Raw genomic sequence first — 17,441 nt, forward strand, 5'->3', positions numbered from 1 at the left:
TAAGGACTGACCATCATTAACCTGTGCCAGGCACTGCTCTGGGCATTGACAATGAAAAGACAGGAATGATGCAGCCCCTTCCTCAAGGAGCTGATGCTCTGTGGAGCTCACCTCGAGAGGAAAAGCCCACAAAGGGATTGCAGGCTGGGGGCAGGGCCTGGCTCTCCTCTCAGAGGTAGAGCCTGAGCTGAGCCTTGAGGGAGCCAGCCTGAGACCAAGATGGTGAGAGAGAACTTTGTAGGCATGGAGGCAGTCAGGAAAAGGAATGCTAGATGTGGTGTCAGGAAGAGCTGGCTGTGTGACCCTGAACAAGCCACTTCCCTCCCCCTCATGCTCAGTGTCCATACTGGGTAAGAGGGCTCTGAGCACTCTGAAGCGCTTCGGAGAAAAGGGCAGCTTGGTGGCTGTTGTTAGGAGCTGCCCCTGTGCTCTAAGGCCCCAAGCAGGCCTGGGGAGCAGCAGGCCCTACTGGTCCTGCTGGAGATGACCTCCTCCAGCCTGCCCTCCCACTCTGCCATCTCTCTGGTTCAGTTTTCTCAAAGTGGACCAAGAAGGGTAACAGTTAATGTTTCCAATTTAAAAGGCCTTCTCCTCAAACCGCTTTCCCATTGCCAGGAGTCAACAGAGATAGTGGTGGTGCCAGGAAAAATTAGGAGGGGGCCAAGTAGGTGAGAAACAGCCAGGCCCAGGGGCTGGCTAAGACCTGAGCTTTAAGGCCTGGGGCTCCCTCTCCCAGGGGAAGAAGACCCACCTGTCATCTGGAGAATCCACATGAAACGTCCTTTCAATAACCGTTGTCCATTGCAGGCATCGGATGACAAAGGTGTTGGGCCGAGGTCGCTCTGTTTTCATTAGCTGGCATTCTAGAGGGGAAGGGAAAGGGAGGAAATGAGGGAGGAGCAGTCAGGCACAGGCCAGGGCACCCCTTTCCCCAGGAGCTGCTTCCTTCCAAGCCTCCATGTGGCTCTTTACGACTCCCCCCACCACCTCCCTCTTGAAATGACTGCGTATGGACTTTCTGCATTTTTTTACACTAGCTTTCCCCATTTCCCCCAGGCTGGAAGCAGAGTGGCCACTCACTGCTGCTTGACACAGACTTGGATGAGGCTCTATTCCCAACGGGAGACAGTCGCCCCCCCCCCCCCCCCCCAGATGGCCTGGCGACCCCTGCTGAGACGGCCTGGCAACCCGTGCTGAGACAGCCTGGCAGCCTATGCTGGGAAGGCCTGGCAGCCTCTGTGAGGCTTTCTCTTAGCATGGCTTTGGCCTTCCCGCATTCAGTGCGGAGTTAGCCGCCATGTTCACGAGAATGTAAGTGCCCTGAGGACCGAATGGCCTGGCTCTTGCCTTTGGATCCCAGGGCCAGGCGGAAAGTGGGGACAAAGGGAGCCCCAGAGGAGAGGTGTGGAGGGTGATGGGAGCCCTGAGTTTGAAGTCCTGCTCTGCCATTAGCCTCTTGGGTAACCCTGCGGAGGCCTAGATTTCACCCTCCACACAAGGCAGGTCTTGGATTAACTGAGCAGTGGAATCCTTATGGTCTTTGCTGCTCTTCTCACAGACAAACTGGACTCCGTACTGGAAGGGGCCTTAGACAGCATCACTTTACAGATGAAGAAACTGAGGATCAGTGAGGTTAGGTAAGGGAATTACCCCAAATCATCCTCAGTAAGAGAGTCAGGTCCTGTGCCTTCCACCACCTTCCAAAGAACCCACTGGTCTTGGGCTAGCCCATGCTGTGCCTGTGCTCTGCCTGGCCAGTCCTCAGGCCATAGATGACTCTTTATCATGCACGCATAGCCCTGGCCTGGGCGCCACAGACCTGCCACTGAGGGTCAGTGTGGCTGGGGGCAAGCTGACACCGTGCTGGGGGTACCCACCTTCCAGGGTCATTGTGGGGAAAGCACACAGAAACCGCAAAGAGTAAAATAAACCTGAACTCCAAAGCCAAGGGACAGTGATGTCCCCTGACCAAGGGCAGATGGGGCCCGAGGGCTGCCCTGGGGATGGCCCCAGGCCTGAACAAAGGAATCTATGCTCTCAAGAGGCCCAACGCTCAAGGAAGGGGGTATTTTAATCCAACTCCCCTCAAAATTTTATTCAACAAACCTGCTACAGAAAAGTTATTTAAAGGGGGTAAACTCTGGTCAGGGACCTCTGGCCTCTCTTTGTACCCGATGAACGAACCATCGCTCTTTAACAGGAAGTAACGAGGTCTCCACGTCTTGATGTATTCACCTAAAAAGAAGAGAGGGGAGGGCTAAGCAAAACAGGCCCCCATGTGCCTGGAGAGGGCCACTGACTTGCGGTAGACCCAGGGCCCTGGGAACACCCCCCAGCCCAGAGCTGGGCCTACTGGAGCCAGGCGATGAGAGACACAGGCAGATCCTGTCTCCTCTCAAGCTCAGCTACATTCCAGGCTGTAGATGCCTGGGGAGTGACTCATCAGAAAGCCAGCAACAACAGAGCCCAGGAGGGAGACTGGGGGAAGGGGTAGGATAGAAAGGAGAGAAGATGGGAAGCGGGAGAGGGAGAGAGCAAAGGGAGGAGAGAGGGCGGAGAACATGCCCACTTCCAGGAGAGAAACCCTATGGGTGGCAGGTCTGGGAGGAGAGGGAAGGAAGGGGCCTCTGGCTGACGCAGGGCAAGGTGCTGGGCAGAACCCAAGTATGGCAGAGGTCATGGTCTGATGGGCTGCTCCCTAGCTGCAATGCCCCAGGGGCAGCAACCCTAGAACCGACTGGGGCTGCTTCATGGCCTCTGGCCCTAACTGGGGGCCTGCTGCTCAGCCCTTCTCCTGTTCCTGGTCCATGGCTATTGCTCTCATGAGGATAAGCTAGAGGTATGTTCTGGGCCCAGGCAGAGTCCCTTTCACCCCGAAGAAATCAGCTGTGAAGCAATGATGCCTAGGCTTGGGGTGGACAGGTTTTTCCACTGAGAAAACCCAGCAGGTACAGTGGGAGCTGAAATGCTGGAGGGACCTGGAGGTCCTTGGAGGGAAGTGGGGAGAGAAGCTGATCCAGGCCCCCGGAGCTCTACCCAGACAGCACTCAATCAGCGGCTCCCCCCATGCCAGCTGCAGCCCTCCTGGAGCATGGAGAAGGTGGGGCCCCTGGGGAGAGGGAAAGCCAAGGACAGGGCCAAGGAAGCAGGCATGGAGGTTCGAGGTAAGAGGTGAAGACAGACACCCTGAAGGTGACCCCTGAGGACTGAGGCCCTCTTGGCCATTCTAAAACAGCTCTTATCTCCATGGGATCCCTCATCACTTTGCATCAGCCTGGGGCTCCAAGCGGCCCCCCTCAGTGCCCAGGAGAACAGGCCCACCAGCTCTGGCTTTCACTAAGGACGGAGCAGCTAGTCTGGGAGGGCCACTGAGGGAATGAATAGCCTTCCCAAGGCATTGCCCCCAACACCACTGCTATGGCCTCTCTGTTTGCCCCAGGGCCCAGCTGGCTGGCTCATTCCCCAGTGGCTCCCCACCCAAGGAGAGGCCGTGTGGCTCTGACAGATGACATCCATCTGACCGATGTGCAGAAGATGCTGGTCCTGCTGCTGCCACCACCCACCCTCTTCCCTGTCAATGGGAAGCACAGCTCCCAGGGGCTCCTAGACCCACAGCAGGGCTCCACACAGGGCCCAAGGAAGCCAATGCCAGCACCCAAAACAACCACCTCCCAACAATGTTTCTCTGGTGCCCCAACATTTGCGTAGGCCTCTCCACATCGGTCCTGGAAAGGAGCTAGGATCACCCAGCAGGCCCCTCCAAGTCCTTGGGGGTACTGGGAGGACCGAGGGACACAAGAGCCACCAAGCACTTGGCCAGCCTTCCGATGCTATCCAGCTGTCTGCTCTGACTGTGGGGCCACAGAGGGACCAGGCAGAGCTACAGCTCAAAGATCACCAACTGATGAGGAACCAAGCTCAGCAAGATTCAATGACTCGTCCAGGGTCATACACCTGGGACTGGAGACAGGATCTGAACCCGGGCCTAACTCTGGCCCTCGTAACTTGGGGGAGATCCCATCTAGGCCTGCGGGCCCCGCCAGTTCAGGCCCCTCCTCACCTCTCTTGTGGAGCCAGCCTTCTTTGACGATGGACACCTCGTTCATGGTGGCGCCCGGCCTCACCACCGCTTCGCCAGGAATGGGTCAGGTGAGAGCGCATCCAGGGAGCCAAGGACAGAGCGCGGTCCGCTGTGGAGAGAGGGGCACGTTTCCACCCGAGGCCCTATTCCCATGGAAGCCTCCCTCTGCCCACCCAAGTCACTCTCTCGTTTTTCACACACACCCCACCGCATACACACATACACACACACACATCACCACACACACCACACACTCATGACACATCACACTATACACATACATATACCATATCCATGCCCATGCCACCACATACCCACACACCATACATACACACACACACACCACACCATACACACATACATACCCATACCACCCCACACTTACACACGACACATCATACATACAAACCCCATTCTATATCCATCCCTACCCCACAACACTATACCACCCCCATACACATACACCCCCCACTCCCACTATATCACACCATACCACACACACATATACCACATACATACCTACACCACACCCACACACCATACATTATACACACCCCCACCCCACATACACCATATATATACCTACACCTATACACTGCACATCATACATACACCCCCCCAACAGAAAGCTAATTTGGAGTAGGTCCAAGATTCAAATATTTCCCCATGTCCTTGGGATAGAGGGAAGTCAGGGCTGCCTGGAGGTCCCTGGAAGAAAATTTAGCCTACCCCACCCCCAATGTAATTCAGTGCCAACGATGGCCAACTCTCATCCCCGAAGCCAAGCTAAGTCACTTCCCCAGGAGGCCGACTCCTTAGCAGTGAGAGTGCAAGGGGCAAATGGAGGCATCCCAGACCCACATAGCTGAGCCCTCAAGAGGGGAATGCCATTTTTCTGGGCAGAAGCACTCTGGAGACAGGATGAAAATGAATCGAATGGAGTTCTTCAGGGAGTCCCCAGGGAGATGAGGGAAGGCAAAAGCAGCCTGAATGGAGAGACAACAAACAGCCCATGCCCTGGTCTGACAAGGGGCTGGGGGGATGGGGGCGGGAAAAGACACGTCCCTTGGCTTCTCTAAAAGAAGAATCTCAAGGTGGCCAGCAGAAGGCCGGCCCCCAACAGGGCCTAGAATCCCGCGTCATTCACATGCCAACAGGCTGAGGTAAGTGGGTGAATCAGACAGCCCCAGGCAGCCCCAACACAGGCAGGACCTCTCTGAAGAGGATCCTCTGAGAGGCTGGTGTGAGGGACCCACTCAGCTGCCCCAACCCCCAGAGCAGAGCACAGAGGCTCTGGCCGTGTGGTCCCCAACACCCTCCCTGCCCTCTGCCCTGGGCCTGAGCTGGGGGCTCACGGGCACCCTGGGCTCCAGCGGCATGCCACCCCCCCCCCGACCTTGTTGGGAGGTGCCAGGGTGACTGCACAGATGACTGGCCTTTAGCAGTTCCTGTGTGCGCAGCTAGCAGGCCTCCGGAGGGAGAAAGCGAGTCAGGGCCAGCTGCCTTCCCCACACCTGCCCAGAGCTGTTCTGGGAGAGGCTGCACCCTGGACCCCTGGGAGGCCAGGACCCAGGGACCCATGCCAGGGGATCAAGATAGAAGCCAAGGTCCCTTCCCTCTCCCACCCCTCCTCAAAGAGCAGCTGACAAATGCACAAGCCCGCTGACGCCAATGGCTTCTTCTCTAATTCCTGGAGCGGAAGAGAAATGCCTCCCACCTTCTCTCCCATGGCCAAAAGCTCAGAACAGGGCCCTCCAGGGTGCCGGAGCAAGTGCAGTCCTAACTGTGCCCTGACGTCGGCCTCTCCCCCCCCCCCCCCGCCGCCCCTGCCCCCCCCCTCGGCTGGCCCCTCAGTCCCTCCAGGCACATACATGTATATTCAGGCGCGCGCGCGCGCGCACGCACACACGCACACACACACACACACACACACACACACACACACACCCCTTCTTCCAGGGCTTAGGGAGCAGGAAGCAATGGAGTTATCACAAGCCGTTACATTATCCAAGCAAGGAAAGGGCATTTTCCCAGTTCGTCTGAGGACAGCCTGTCAGGCCCGCCAGCCAGGAGCCAAGGGAGGGCCCATGAGAGGTGGTGATTAGCCTCAGAGGCTGGAAACCTTCTGGGCATCATGTTTCTCCCATCCACTTAGGGACTCCAGGGTGAGGGGAGCAGCAAGACACCCATCAGAGCCAAACACCCCCTTCTCCTGCCCTGAGGACCTTCAGAGGGGGCAGGAGCCCTGCGGTGGCATACTGCCCCTTGGCCCACTTAGATGCCTTTGCCAGGGGGCCGTCAGGGTTGGGGTTGGGAGCAGGAAGGGAAGTCCCTATTCCATTCATATTTGGGGCCCCCCAGACCTCAAGACTTCTCCCTACCCCTCCACGATGGACCCATGCAACCTCTGAGAAACGGTTTGGGGCTCCCCCTTAACTGGCAGGCTTCCTCCCCACTCCCAGGATGGTTCAGACAGCTGTCTCCCCCTAATCTGAAGAGAAACTCCTAAGGTTGTTTGTGCTCCAGACCCCAGAGTTCCTGCCACCCTAGCCTGGCAATGCACTCCGGGTAGGTGGATCTGCTCTTTCCAGTTCAGAAACGAAACACACGCTCGTCCTGGATATCAGCCCAGCTGAGAAATTCTGAAACCTGAACTCCTCTGCCTGGCAGTCATTCCCCAAACTCCACAAGGCTTGGCCTTTGGAAGGATCTGCCAGTCACCCTCCATAGAGGTCCCGGGGGCAGTGGGAAGAACATGTCCCCTCTCTGGCCTCAGTCTCCTCCCTAAGCAAATATGGGGGTTGTCCTGGAGGACCTCTCACACCTGACATTCTATGACCCAGAAGAAAGACAGTAAGACACTAAATACAGTCAAATAAGGAACACTCTGAACCTCCCCCCAGGACCTAACATGGAAACTCGACTCAGGGGCAGGAGGTGGGGTGTCCTCTCCTCACAAGGGTTCTGGCTATGGGTCAGGAAAACCTGCTCTCAGCAAAGGAGGTGACAGCTGGTGGGGAGCAGGGAAGCCATTTCAGGGAAAAAAAGTGACGGGCTGAGGAGTGGGGAGGGGACTGGCAGGCAGCACCTGAGCTGGAGGAGCGTGGCCTCTGCTAGAGGCGAGGAGGCAGCCAGAGCCAGGGCCAGGGCCAGAGGCTCCTGGCTGGAAAGCTCTCTCCTCTCTCCAGGGTGGTGTCAGAGGAGGGGAGGCTCATAGCCACAGGACTCTCCTTACCCAAAAAGTCAGCAGGGGCTGGATCCCCCCATACCATCATCTACCTTCTCCCACAACCAAGGGGCCAGTGAAATGGCCAGTGTAGACTGTGCCCACGAGACAGTGTGAGGCTCCCTAATTCAACGCCCTGATATCCGAACACCGTACTCGCACCCCTGAAGAACAATAACCCGAATTCAGAGAGGACTTTACAAACACGGAGCATTGCCAATGCATTTGCTCCTTTGGGAGGAGTGTGCTGTTGGGCAGAGTGCTGGACCTGGGTTCAAATTCTGCCCAAATGAGGATATCGGTGAAGCATTTGGTGAACCCTAAAGCTCAAGAGGAAAGCGGGCTCCTGTGACTTGCTATCACCGCCAGGAAGATGTCTCGAGTCAGTTAGCTGTACCGGCCCCTGGAATTATCTTGTATATAGGCATATGTGCATGCATCCCCCTAATGGAATAAAGCTTCTGACTTTGCAAAGACCCCATGCTCAGTGTGAAGCACATGGAAGGCACTTCCTGTCGGTGACTGACTGATGACCCCCGCCCCCTGATCCACCCAATGCGCTTTGGGAAGTAGAGAACGCAAATTGCTTCTCCATATCATACTGATGAAGAACAAAGTCCCTGCCCCAAGCCCCAGAGACAGTTAGGGCCAAAATGGGGCCTGGAAGCCCGGCCTCTTGCCTTTGTGTCCATCGCTCAGGCCGCCACACCAGGCTTCCCAAATCAGACAACCAACACCGAGCGAGCCTAGCTGGAGCTTTACCCTCGAGGTCTCGTCTGTTTTCCTCTCCCTCTCCAGCCCACATCCCTCAGAGGTGCCATGGGGATGGAGGCGAGAAGACGTAGGACATATGGCATGCCGATTAGCCTCAACCCAGATCGTCCACCTGAAATGAACCCATTGGGGGCCAAGAAGCAGGCACTGCTGGCATCTCAGGTCCTTTCCCTATGCACATGGTGTTCCGGAGGCCCACCTGTGCCCCACCACCCTCATCAAGCCCCAGTCGGCTTCTGCTGAGTGTGAAATAGGCCACCCGAGAATGTTGATCTAATTTCCTGGAAAAGGCCTGCTCTTGTCTTTTGTCTGGGGTCGGGCAGTTACTGGAAAAGCAAATAAATAAGGCCAGAGGGAAAAAAAACCCCAACACACAGAGTAAATTAAGCCAAGAGGCTCTGCCAGATGCAAGCTGACCTTCATCTGCTGCAGAGACTGGTGAGGAGGCCTTCCACAGTGGAAGAACCATGTACCAGCCTCCCAGGGTGAGGAAAGGATGCTTCGAGGCCCTTCCCCTACCCCAGTGTTGGGGAAGAGAAGACAAAAGGCAAAGCATCCCTGGCCTCATCAAGCTAACACTCCACCTGCTCCAAGTGAAAGCTGTAAAGTCTGGATTTGGGCTCAGGGAAACTGGATTTGAATTTGTTACTGGCTTATGTCCTTAGGCTGGACACAACCACTTCAACTGTCTGGGCCTCAGGTGCCACACCATAGAATGAGGGAATGTGACCAGGGGGCTCCAGGAAGGACACATCTGTGTCTCCAGGGCCTGGCACAGAGTAGGTACTTACTAAAGGCTGTGACTCAATGATCTCTGAGGCTTCATGACCCTTTGATGCTGTTAGGTCCCTTTCTAGTCCCCAGGCCCTTCCCCATGACCTAGATCAGCCTCTGACCTCCAGACAAAAAAAATGCTTCCATGCTCAGGGCTTGGTCAATTCAGTCTCTGTCTTCGTGCTTCTCATGATGGGAAACTCACTACCTCAAAAAAAAAAAAAAAAAGAAACTTACTACATCTCTAAGCAATATACTCCATAGTGGGATGGTTCTGATCTTTAGAAAGGCTTCCCTTATGTCCAGCTGAAGAATACTAGCCTCAGCCTTAGTCTAACCTCTGTCATCCCTCTCTTAAATGAACACCCTTGGCCTAAAGCTGAGCAAGAGAATGGAGGTTGGCCCCTGGAAAAGGCAGCCCTACTCCTGAAGGCCCACCTGGAGCAGGACCAGGCCAAGAAAGCCTCCTCATAACATATGGTTACTTAACACATTATTACTTCCAACTGTGAGGAGAGCAGATGTTACCTTATACTAAGTACTACTTCAATAGCCCAACCTCGGAAGGCCCCACCGTGGCTCCCCAAGCACCAGGCACCCCACAAAGACCCGCTGGATTCCTGCAGTCCAAAAAGTTCTCCTGCAGGGCAGTTTTCACTGAGCAACACTGAGACTGTCTTGCCAATGCCTGCCCACTGAGGCCCTCGGGACAACAGGACTGCCCTCTGCACTAGCTCATCAATCTCAAAGTATGAGAACCTAATTTTAAGTTTACAAACTTAATCACTAACTGCTTTCTGAATGTCTACTATGTACTAAGCCAACAGCTGAGCCCCTGTAGCCCAGGATCCTCTCTCAGACAAGGACATCAAAAGAAATTTCCCCTCCAGGCCTAATGAGAGGTGCCCGACATGAACAAGCCTTGACTTTTATACCCAAACCAATTCAGCATTTATTGTCGGTGAGTTGTGTCCAATTCTTTGTGACCCCATTTGGGGGTTCTCTTGGCCAAGGTACTGGAGTAGTTTGCCATTGCCTTCTCCAGCTCATTTTACAGATGAGGAAACGGAGGCAAACAGGGTAAAGTCACTTGCCCAGGGTCACATAGCTAGAAAGTGTCTGAGGCTGGATTTGAACTGAGGAAGATGACTCTTCCTGACTTCAGGCGTGGCACTCTATCCACTGCGCCACCTGGATACTCCAAGCACTTATTAAGTACCTACTTACTATGTGCCAAGCACTGTCGCAAGTGCCAGGGATACAAAAACAAAAGGAAAAAGTCCCTACCCTCAAAGAGCTTACGCTCTCCAGGAAGACACAACCAGCAGAACAGACAGAGTAATGGGAGGAGAGGACTCCAAGGAGAATCTCATGACTTCCCTACCTGACATTTCCCTAATGACAGGCCTAAGGATGGACAAGGCAGGAAAGGGTCTCCTGAGGTCCTTCCAACCAGAAGCACCAGGCTGTGTGAGGCCTGGGGCCATGTGGGAAGGTGGGCCTCCTCCTAAGAGCCAACATGGCCCCTACATTGGCTATGACCATTGGGAAGGCTGGGAGGCCAACGTGAGCTGGAACAACAGCAGGTGGGCAGGCCGCCGGGGAGCACAGGGGAGGGGACATGAAATGACAGGGTTAAAGCAAACCACCCACAAAGCAAGCAGCAGCCTAACACCCAAGAGCCTCCACTGCTCAGCATGCTCAATCCTTTAATTAGTCAGAGTTCCAAAATGAGTGTTTACTTGTGTTATAGACTAAGAGGCTTTTGAGACTCCAGGGTCTGGGATGAAATCTTCAAAAAACCCCCAACAAACCGCCATGTTTTTGTGGAGAGATAAGTTGGAAAGAAAAGTTTAAACTCACCCCCACCTCCACCCAAGCCATTAGCAAAAAAGGACTTGGCTGATTACAAACTGCAGAAGAGGCCCTGCCCCTCCATGGCCCCCCTTCCCCAACCAAGGCCAGTCAAATATTTCAGTTGGGCTGGCCATCTGTAGTCTTGCTTTAAATTAGGATTAGATGGTAAAGTCCTTGAGGGCAGGGACTATCTTTGGTCTCTTTCTGCATCCCCGGCACTTAGCACAGGGCCTGGCACATAAGAGTTCTTAATAAATGTTTTTGATTGAAATTCTCAAGCCCTCAGTCACAAGGAGGTGTTTGGTGGGAGTCCCCTAACTACACGGAGAGCACAATCAGAGGAATAAATCCAGCTCCCAGTTGGCAACCCTACCGAGGGAGGTTAGGATAAGGACTATGATGTCCATTTTTAGAGACAAGAAAGCTGAGGGTCCATTTAACTGGCATGTCCGGGTCCTTCAATTCCAAAGTTAGTGCTCTAAGGTTACAGGAAACATCAGTAATGTCTAGCCACTTGGGCCAGGCCAGTGGAGAAGGAAGGATGCTAGGCTCTGAGTCCAGAGGGGCCTGAGTTCAAATGTTAACTCTGCTGCTCCTTAGTAGTCAGTTAAATACCCTGGTGAAATCATTGAACTGCTCAAGGCCTTGGTTTACCCAACTATACAAAAGGGAGAAGAACAAATGAGCTTGTTCCCTCCTAGAGTCACAAGAAAAGCAATCTGTAACCCCCAGAGAGCTCACAGGAGTGTGAGTCTTATGAAGTCCTTCCTTTAAACTGAGAGGATCTGGAGCTTTGGGAATCCTATGAAGGCAGCAATCCCACACCCTCCTTTTATTGAGTACAGAATTGAACGCCACGAATAGGAAATGAATGATCTGGTCAAGGTCACACAGCTAGCCAGCAGCAGTCGGGGGGGGGGGGGGGGAGGGGGAGGAGGCCTAAACTCCAATCTGACTCTTGCTCCATACTCTAGCCTCTCCTGGAAGTGGCTGACAAGGTGAGAGGGCCTTCAGTTTAAAGCTTAGCTGACAAGGCCATCCTGATGAGTGTTTCTCCTTTGATCCACAGAGTTGAGTCCGAGACCCAGACCCTGAAGCCCAAGGTCCCAAGATCTGGGATTCAAACCCACCTTGTGGCCCCTGCCTTCAACACCATCATCAGCTCAATTACAAGTTGGCCATTCCCCCGACCTGGCCTCATGCACCCTCTGGATGGCACTGGTGCCGGGGGTATGGGCCAGGCCCTAAGGAAGCCCTCCCAAAGCCCCAACTGATGGAGTCTGCTCTGTTCAGTCCAGCTGGAGCCATGAGGAAAGCTGGCACAGGCCTGCCGAGGAGCCAAGATGGACTCCCCCCCCCAACAAGCCTGGGCCCCCAGCTTGCTGCAGGCAGGCTCCCTCCATGGGGAGGTGAGAAACCCGGCGTGTTGACAGCTGAGCCAAGGAGTTACTGAGCTGACCACATCCTGCCATCGGCCCAGGCGCTTCACCATGAGGACCACTGTGTCCCCGGCCTCTGGGGGGCCACGGTTAGGGGCAGGGGCCTCCTGGGGACCAAAGAGAACACTGTCTTCCTGGTACACCTGGAGGGCAAGTGGAGTGGGGAGCCCAGTACAAGATGACTTGCCGTTAGGAAAAGTGGGGCTGGGAGGAAACGAAGCTCAGCCACTGCTATTCCTTTCAGAGACAGCTCCCCCCCCCCCGCCCCCCAGAAAGCCACTCCAGTCTCCACAATGCCTCCCCCCGACTCTCCAGCCCATCCCTTCCCTCTGCCAATGCTGAGGCTCCCAAGACCTGACAGTTCAAGAAAGGCTGTCATAGCCAGAAGGCAGCTTCCCACAGGGATGGGGGCATTACCAGCTGCTGGAGAATCGGCTGGAGGGGCATCTGGGTACCTCCTCCATCTGCACCTCCAACAAATCAGCCAATGAGAAAGCTCCAGCCCAAAGGCCCAGGTGCACACATGAGATTCTCCCTCCCTGTCCATCAGAGCAGCACCCCATCCCCTCCTTTGGGCACCCTCGACTCTGATCCGAGTTCCAACTTCCACTGCTCTCGTCTCCTGACTGGGCTCCCTGCTCCCAGGAGCTCCTCTCCGATCTCTGTGGCCTTCAATGTCAGACATCTATTTCAAAGGCTCTCCTCACATCGCTCAGAAGTCTCCAAAAGCGGCTAAATTGCTTAAGCCAGAAACCATCACCCTGCACAGTCTAGCCTCAACTTACTTTTCTTCCAGTCTCATTCTCCCACTAGTCCAGTATAGTTGAATCACACACAGCATCCTTAAGCAAACCCTGAGTTTTGGGAGACAGCAGAGCATGGTGGAAAGGGCCTGGCTCTAGAGTCATGGCCCCAAGTTAGAATCCTGATTCTGATATGGACAACGTGCAACACTCTGGGCAGGTCACTTCCCTCAGTTTCTTCATGCATGAGATAAAGGGCCTGAATCTGAAGGCCTCTGGGGCGCCCCCTGCCCAGACTCTGTCCCTTTTTGACGCTTTTCCCACCTCTCTACCTTTGCTCACGTCCTTCTGTTCTACGGATGCCTCACAATGGCCCCTTAGCCAAATCTGAGCACCTCTCGGGGCCTGGTGCAGAAGGCTCTGGTTAAATCCCACTTCTTCCACTCCCTACCTGCTTCATCTACAAAAGAAGAGGTGGCCTGAAAGGGCCCCACGTTCTCTCTAGTCCAGCTCACTCCAGCCACAAGCATCTCTTACTTAAAGGCCTGTTATGTGCCAGGTCCTGCTCGCAAGGAGCAGCAGGAACAGAACCAGAGGAGCACCAGCAGATGCCAGCCAGGCCTCCCAGGCTCAGCCTCTCAAGCCACACCAACAGCTCCATTTTACATCTGTAAAACCTGAGGTTCTAAGGAGTGAAGGAACTGACCCATTATCACCCAGCTGAGTACTAGGGCTCTATCACCAACAAGCACTTAGCAGGCACCCACTGTGCGTTAAACGCTGGGACTCTATCACAAACACGTTGCAAGCACCTACTAGGTGCTAGCCACTGGGGATACAAAGACAAAGAATGAAACAATCCCTCCTTGCTAGGAACTTTTTAGGGAGACAACACATACACTCATGAGAAGATGTAAAAGAGGTACACAGTCATCTGAGGAGAGGGAGACAGCAGCCGCTGAGGAGAATCGGCAAAGCCTTCCATGTCAAGGGTGGCATTTCAGTTGAGCTTTGAAGGAAATGAGGAATTTGAAGAAGCCGCTGTCAGGAGGGAGAGCACTCCAGGCAGGGGGGACAGCCATTGCAAAGGCCCAGAGATGGGAGGTGGGAGTGCTGTGGGTGAAGAACAGCACAAAACACAATTGGCCAGATCAGAGTGCACAAATGGGAGAAACAATGGGTGTGACAAGACTGAAAACGGTAGGACCTGAACCCAATTCTCCTTCTATGATGGCACACCGCCTAAAGTTAGGTTGTCTCTCCTGAAGCCTTTGTCACAACTTCCCTTTCACTACTGTTACCTGCACACACGTCTTAATTCTCCTCTGTCTCTTGCTATTAGACATTTAAGACTGTCTCCTGGCTCTTGGAAGCCACCATGCTGCCTAGACCAGGACCCTGAGCACAACTGGGCACCCAGTGATGTTTGGCACAACCTTAGCAGTGTACACAGATGGCCTCTGAGGTCCATTCCAGATCTAAACCTGGGATTCCACATTCCCTGCAAACACTGCTCCAGCGCACCGCCCCCCCCTCCCACAAGTAGATTGTAAACTCTGGGTGGGCAGGGGCTCTCGGGCTTGTCCTTGTATTCCCAAGGCCTTGCAGAGTGCCTGGCACTTAATGAAGCTTGTTGAACTGAACTCAAAATGGGACTGGCAAACTAAACCTTGTTTTGGGCCTTGTAGACACCCCCAGACACAATGCTCTTGGTGACCAGTCATTCTCCTACTTCCTCAGATGGCCTTCATGCTGCTTCCCAGACATAACATTCTCAATCTCCTGTTTCCACATCTTTGCTCAGGCTGAAGCCCCCGCCTGCCGTGTCTCTACTTCTCACAACTGCCACCAGTCCCTACCAGCTGCCTTTCAGGCTTCTCCAAGGGACCTTTCCTGGCTCCCCCTGTGCCTCTCCCAGCCCTGCTCTGGTCACTGCATACAGATTCAGTATATCCCCTATATTTACTTATCTATGGACACACTACATCTCACCTTTCTATCTGCCACCCTAGTGCCAGTCGACATTTCTTATAGGTACTTAGTGTTTGCGGATTAACCCCTGATTCCCAGAAGCTAAACTGCCCATTCCCTGGGCTGGCTCTTCTCTGCCTCCCTCTCCTTCCCCCCAGACCCCCGAGTTCCCACACTTGGTACTAAATGCTCAGGAAGAGCCTCCAACGGGAGATGGCAGCAGCACTGAAGTGGGCACAGAAGGCTGTATTTGGGAGTCAGGAAAGAGGTCCTGGCTATAAATCCCACCCTGGGCCATGACCAGGCTTGCCACCCCCTAGCCAAGCCCTCATCCCCAATGAGATACTATTAAAAGCCTTATCCCAGGGCCTGGCACAGAAGAAAAATGATGTAAATGTCAGTTGTTCCTCTTGTGATAATTAGGCTTGGGAGCATCAATGAACCATGAGATATCAGGGCCTTTGCCACCTTCCAATTGCTCCATGACCATCATCGATATGGTGCCCTACAGATGGGCCCTTCTGCAGAGCTGCAGGTCACTGGAGCCCAGCTTTGGGACAGGCCAGGAGCAAACAGGAATGAACCTCCTCCTCCTTGAGGCAAACCAAATCTCGGAGACTACATGAAGGCATTCTGATAAGCCCATGGCAGTGTGGGGGAGGCAGGGGACGCTGGAAAGCGTATGGCCTAGAGGGCTGAGCAAACAGCACCCCACCCGGCCCCTTCCCCCCATAGGTGACCTCTCCAGAGCTACTGGTGGGCCCGAGATGCAGAAAACCAGAAAGAGGCTCCTGGCCATCCAGGATGCTTCTGGGACCCAGTTCGGCGCCAGGTTTGGAAGGGACAGAGAAATTCTGCAAGAACAAAAAAGCCCCAAATGACATGCCCCATGTTGGCCTCCAACCTAGAAAACCAGCCTGTGTATCTCCCAGGCACACATCTATCTTCTTGCTCGATGTCCAGAGCTCTGAGACCCTGAGCTGTAATGTGGGGGTGAGGGGTGTAAATGTGTTTAGGGCATATACTCCCAGGAGATCAAAGGCACAACTGAAGTTTCTAGATTTAACAAAGGATCCCTAGCAAATAACTACAAAGTGGGTACCCATTGACTGGGGAATGGCTAGGCACCTTGTGACACCAGACGGTTCAGGAGACATAACAGACAGGAAGAATCCAGAGGAATGTGGGAAGTTATGTCAGCTGATATAGACTGGACAGCCCCTGAAACAACACAAAGGAAAAGATGGACAACAGGAAGTAACTGACAACCAAGAATGATCCCAAAGAGTGGCCAGCAGACGGCAGGTGAGGGCCAGAGGGGGCTGAAGGCCACATGCCCGGCTTAGTTTAACTGTCCTTTGTTACAGGGTAGAGTGGGGGTGGGGGGCAGATCCCCAAACACTGGGACCATGAAAACAGAACCTGCTAACAGAATACATGGGAGACATTTTATAAAATGAGGCAAGAGGATGTCAGGTCCCCAGAAGAGCCACTTGCGAGATGCCTGCCTCCAAGAGAAGGTCTACCATACCCCAGGCTGCACAGGCCTGGGGGAGGGGGAGGGAAGAGCGGCATGAGGATGGGCTCTGCCCAGCCAGGAGGGGCTGGGGTGAGTATCCTTGCTGGGAGACAGGCTCCAAAGAGGCCTCAGCGCCCATCAGCTGGCTGAGGACCACACACATGCATGAGGGCACGAGCGTGCGCGTGCACACACACACGACAAGAAGTCACAGGAAGAGCCAGGTCAGTAAGCACACCTACTGTGCACCTGGCCCTGGGGAGCGGGAAGGGAAGGGAAGAGAGAAGGCAGAGAAACATAGCCGGGCCTCAGGGAGCTTGGTCTTCTAGAGGGAGGGATGGTTTCTGAACTGAGTCAGAGTAACAGGCCCAAGGCAGGAAATAAATACCCTGGCCTTCTCCCCTCCCCTCAAAATGCCATCCGTGGCGGGGCTTTCAAGGGCAGACAGATGGAGGGCCTGGAAAGGGTGGGGGAGGGGGGAAGAACCTGCAACCTGCAGCGGCTTGCCACCTCTCTGAATGACTGCTGCTTCTTGTCCACCTGGCCACGCCAGAGAACGGGGCTCCTGCTGTGCCTTGGCGGGGCTGCCCTGCCCTCCCTGTGGACGACGGGAGAGGCGATCCTCAGCAAGCTCCCTTCCTCCTCTTCCCCGAGGCCCGGCCTATGCCCAGGTCTGCTTCCCCCAACTGGGGCCTCCTCCTCCCGGTCTTTCATCTGGAGGAGGCTGCCACAGCCAACCCCACCCCCGCTCCGGCCTCTCTGGCGCAGGCAGCGGCCGCTTAGGGTCCTTCCCAAGGAGAGAGCCCCGAGTTGCTCTGCAGCCCCAACAAAGTCCAGTCACAGAATCTGAGGCTGAGAGAGAGCCTCCAGGACCATGTGCTCCACTTTCCTGGAAGCCAACCCACCTCCCCAGGCCACCCAGCCCTCCTGCTGCTCCTGCTCCCTCCTCTCCTGTGAACCTCATGTCTATCACACTATTTCCCTAGTAGAACACCAGCTCCCTGAGGACAGAGATTCTTTGGTTATCGTATCCCCAGCCCCTAGCAGAGCGGCTCAG

The 17,441-nt window shown here is 54.8% G+C and overlaps 1 protein-coding gene across 4 annotated transcripts in view; it reads right to left on the reverse strand.

The window, feature by feature from the left end:
- Positions 1 to 17,441, reverse strand: part of AKT2 (AKT serine/threonine kinase 2) — a 42,224-nt gene that overhangs the window by 19,944 nt on the left and 4,839 nt on the right. The window contains exons 2-6 of one of the 4 annotated variants that reach the window (XM_036745848.1): positions 16,878 to 16,982; positions 15,994 to 16,086; positions 4,061 to 4,190; positions 2,107 to 2,235; positions 752 to 863 (exon numbers count right to left, since the gene is read on the reverse strand). In XM_036745848.1, the coding sequence (XP_036601743.1) occupies positions 752 to 863; positions 2,107 to 2,235; positions 4,061 to 4,106 (287 nt within the window). In that variant the 5' untranslated portion in view covers positions 4,107 to 4,190; positions 15,994 to 16,086; positions 16,878 to 16,982. Of the gene's footprint in view, positions 1 to 751; positions 864 to 2,106; positions 2,236 to 4,060; positions 4,191 to 5,477; positions 5,613 to 5,798; positions 5,821 to 15,993; positions 16,087 to 16,877; positions 16,983 to 17,441 lie in introns of those variants that run through there. The other 3 variants (XM_036745849.1, XM_036745847.1, XM_036745846.1) reach the window with 3 other exon arrangements.

Source organism: Trichosurus vulpecula, chromosome 2, assembly GCF_011100635.1.
Source record: "Trichosurus vulpecula isolate mTriVul1 chromosome 2, mTriVul1.pri, whole genome shotgun sequence".
In the NCBI taxonomy this organism is placed as follows: Eukaryota; Metazoa; Chordata; class Mammalia; order Diprotodontia; family Phalangeridae; genus Trichosurus; species Trichosurus vulpecula.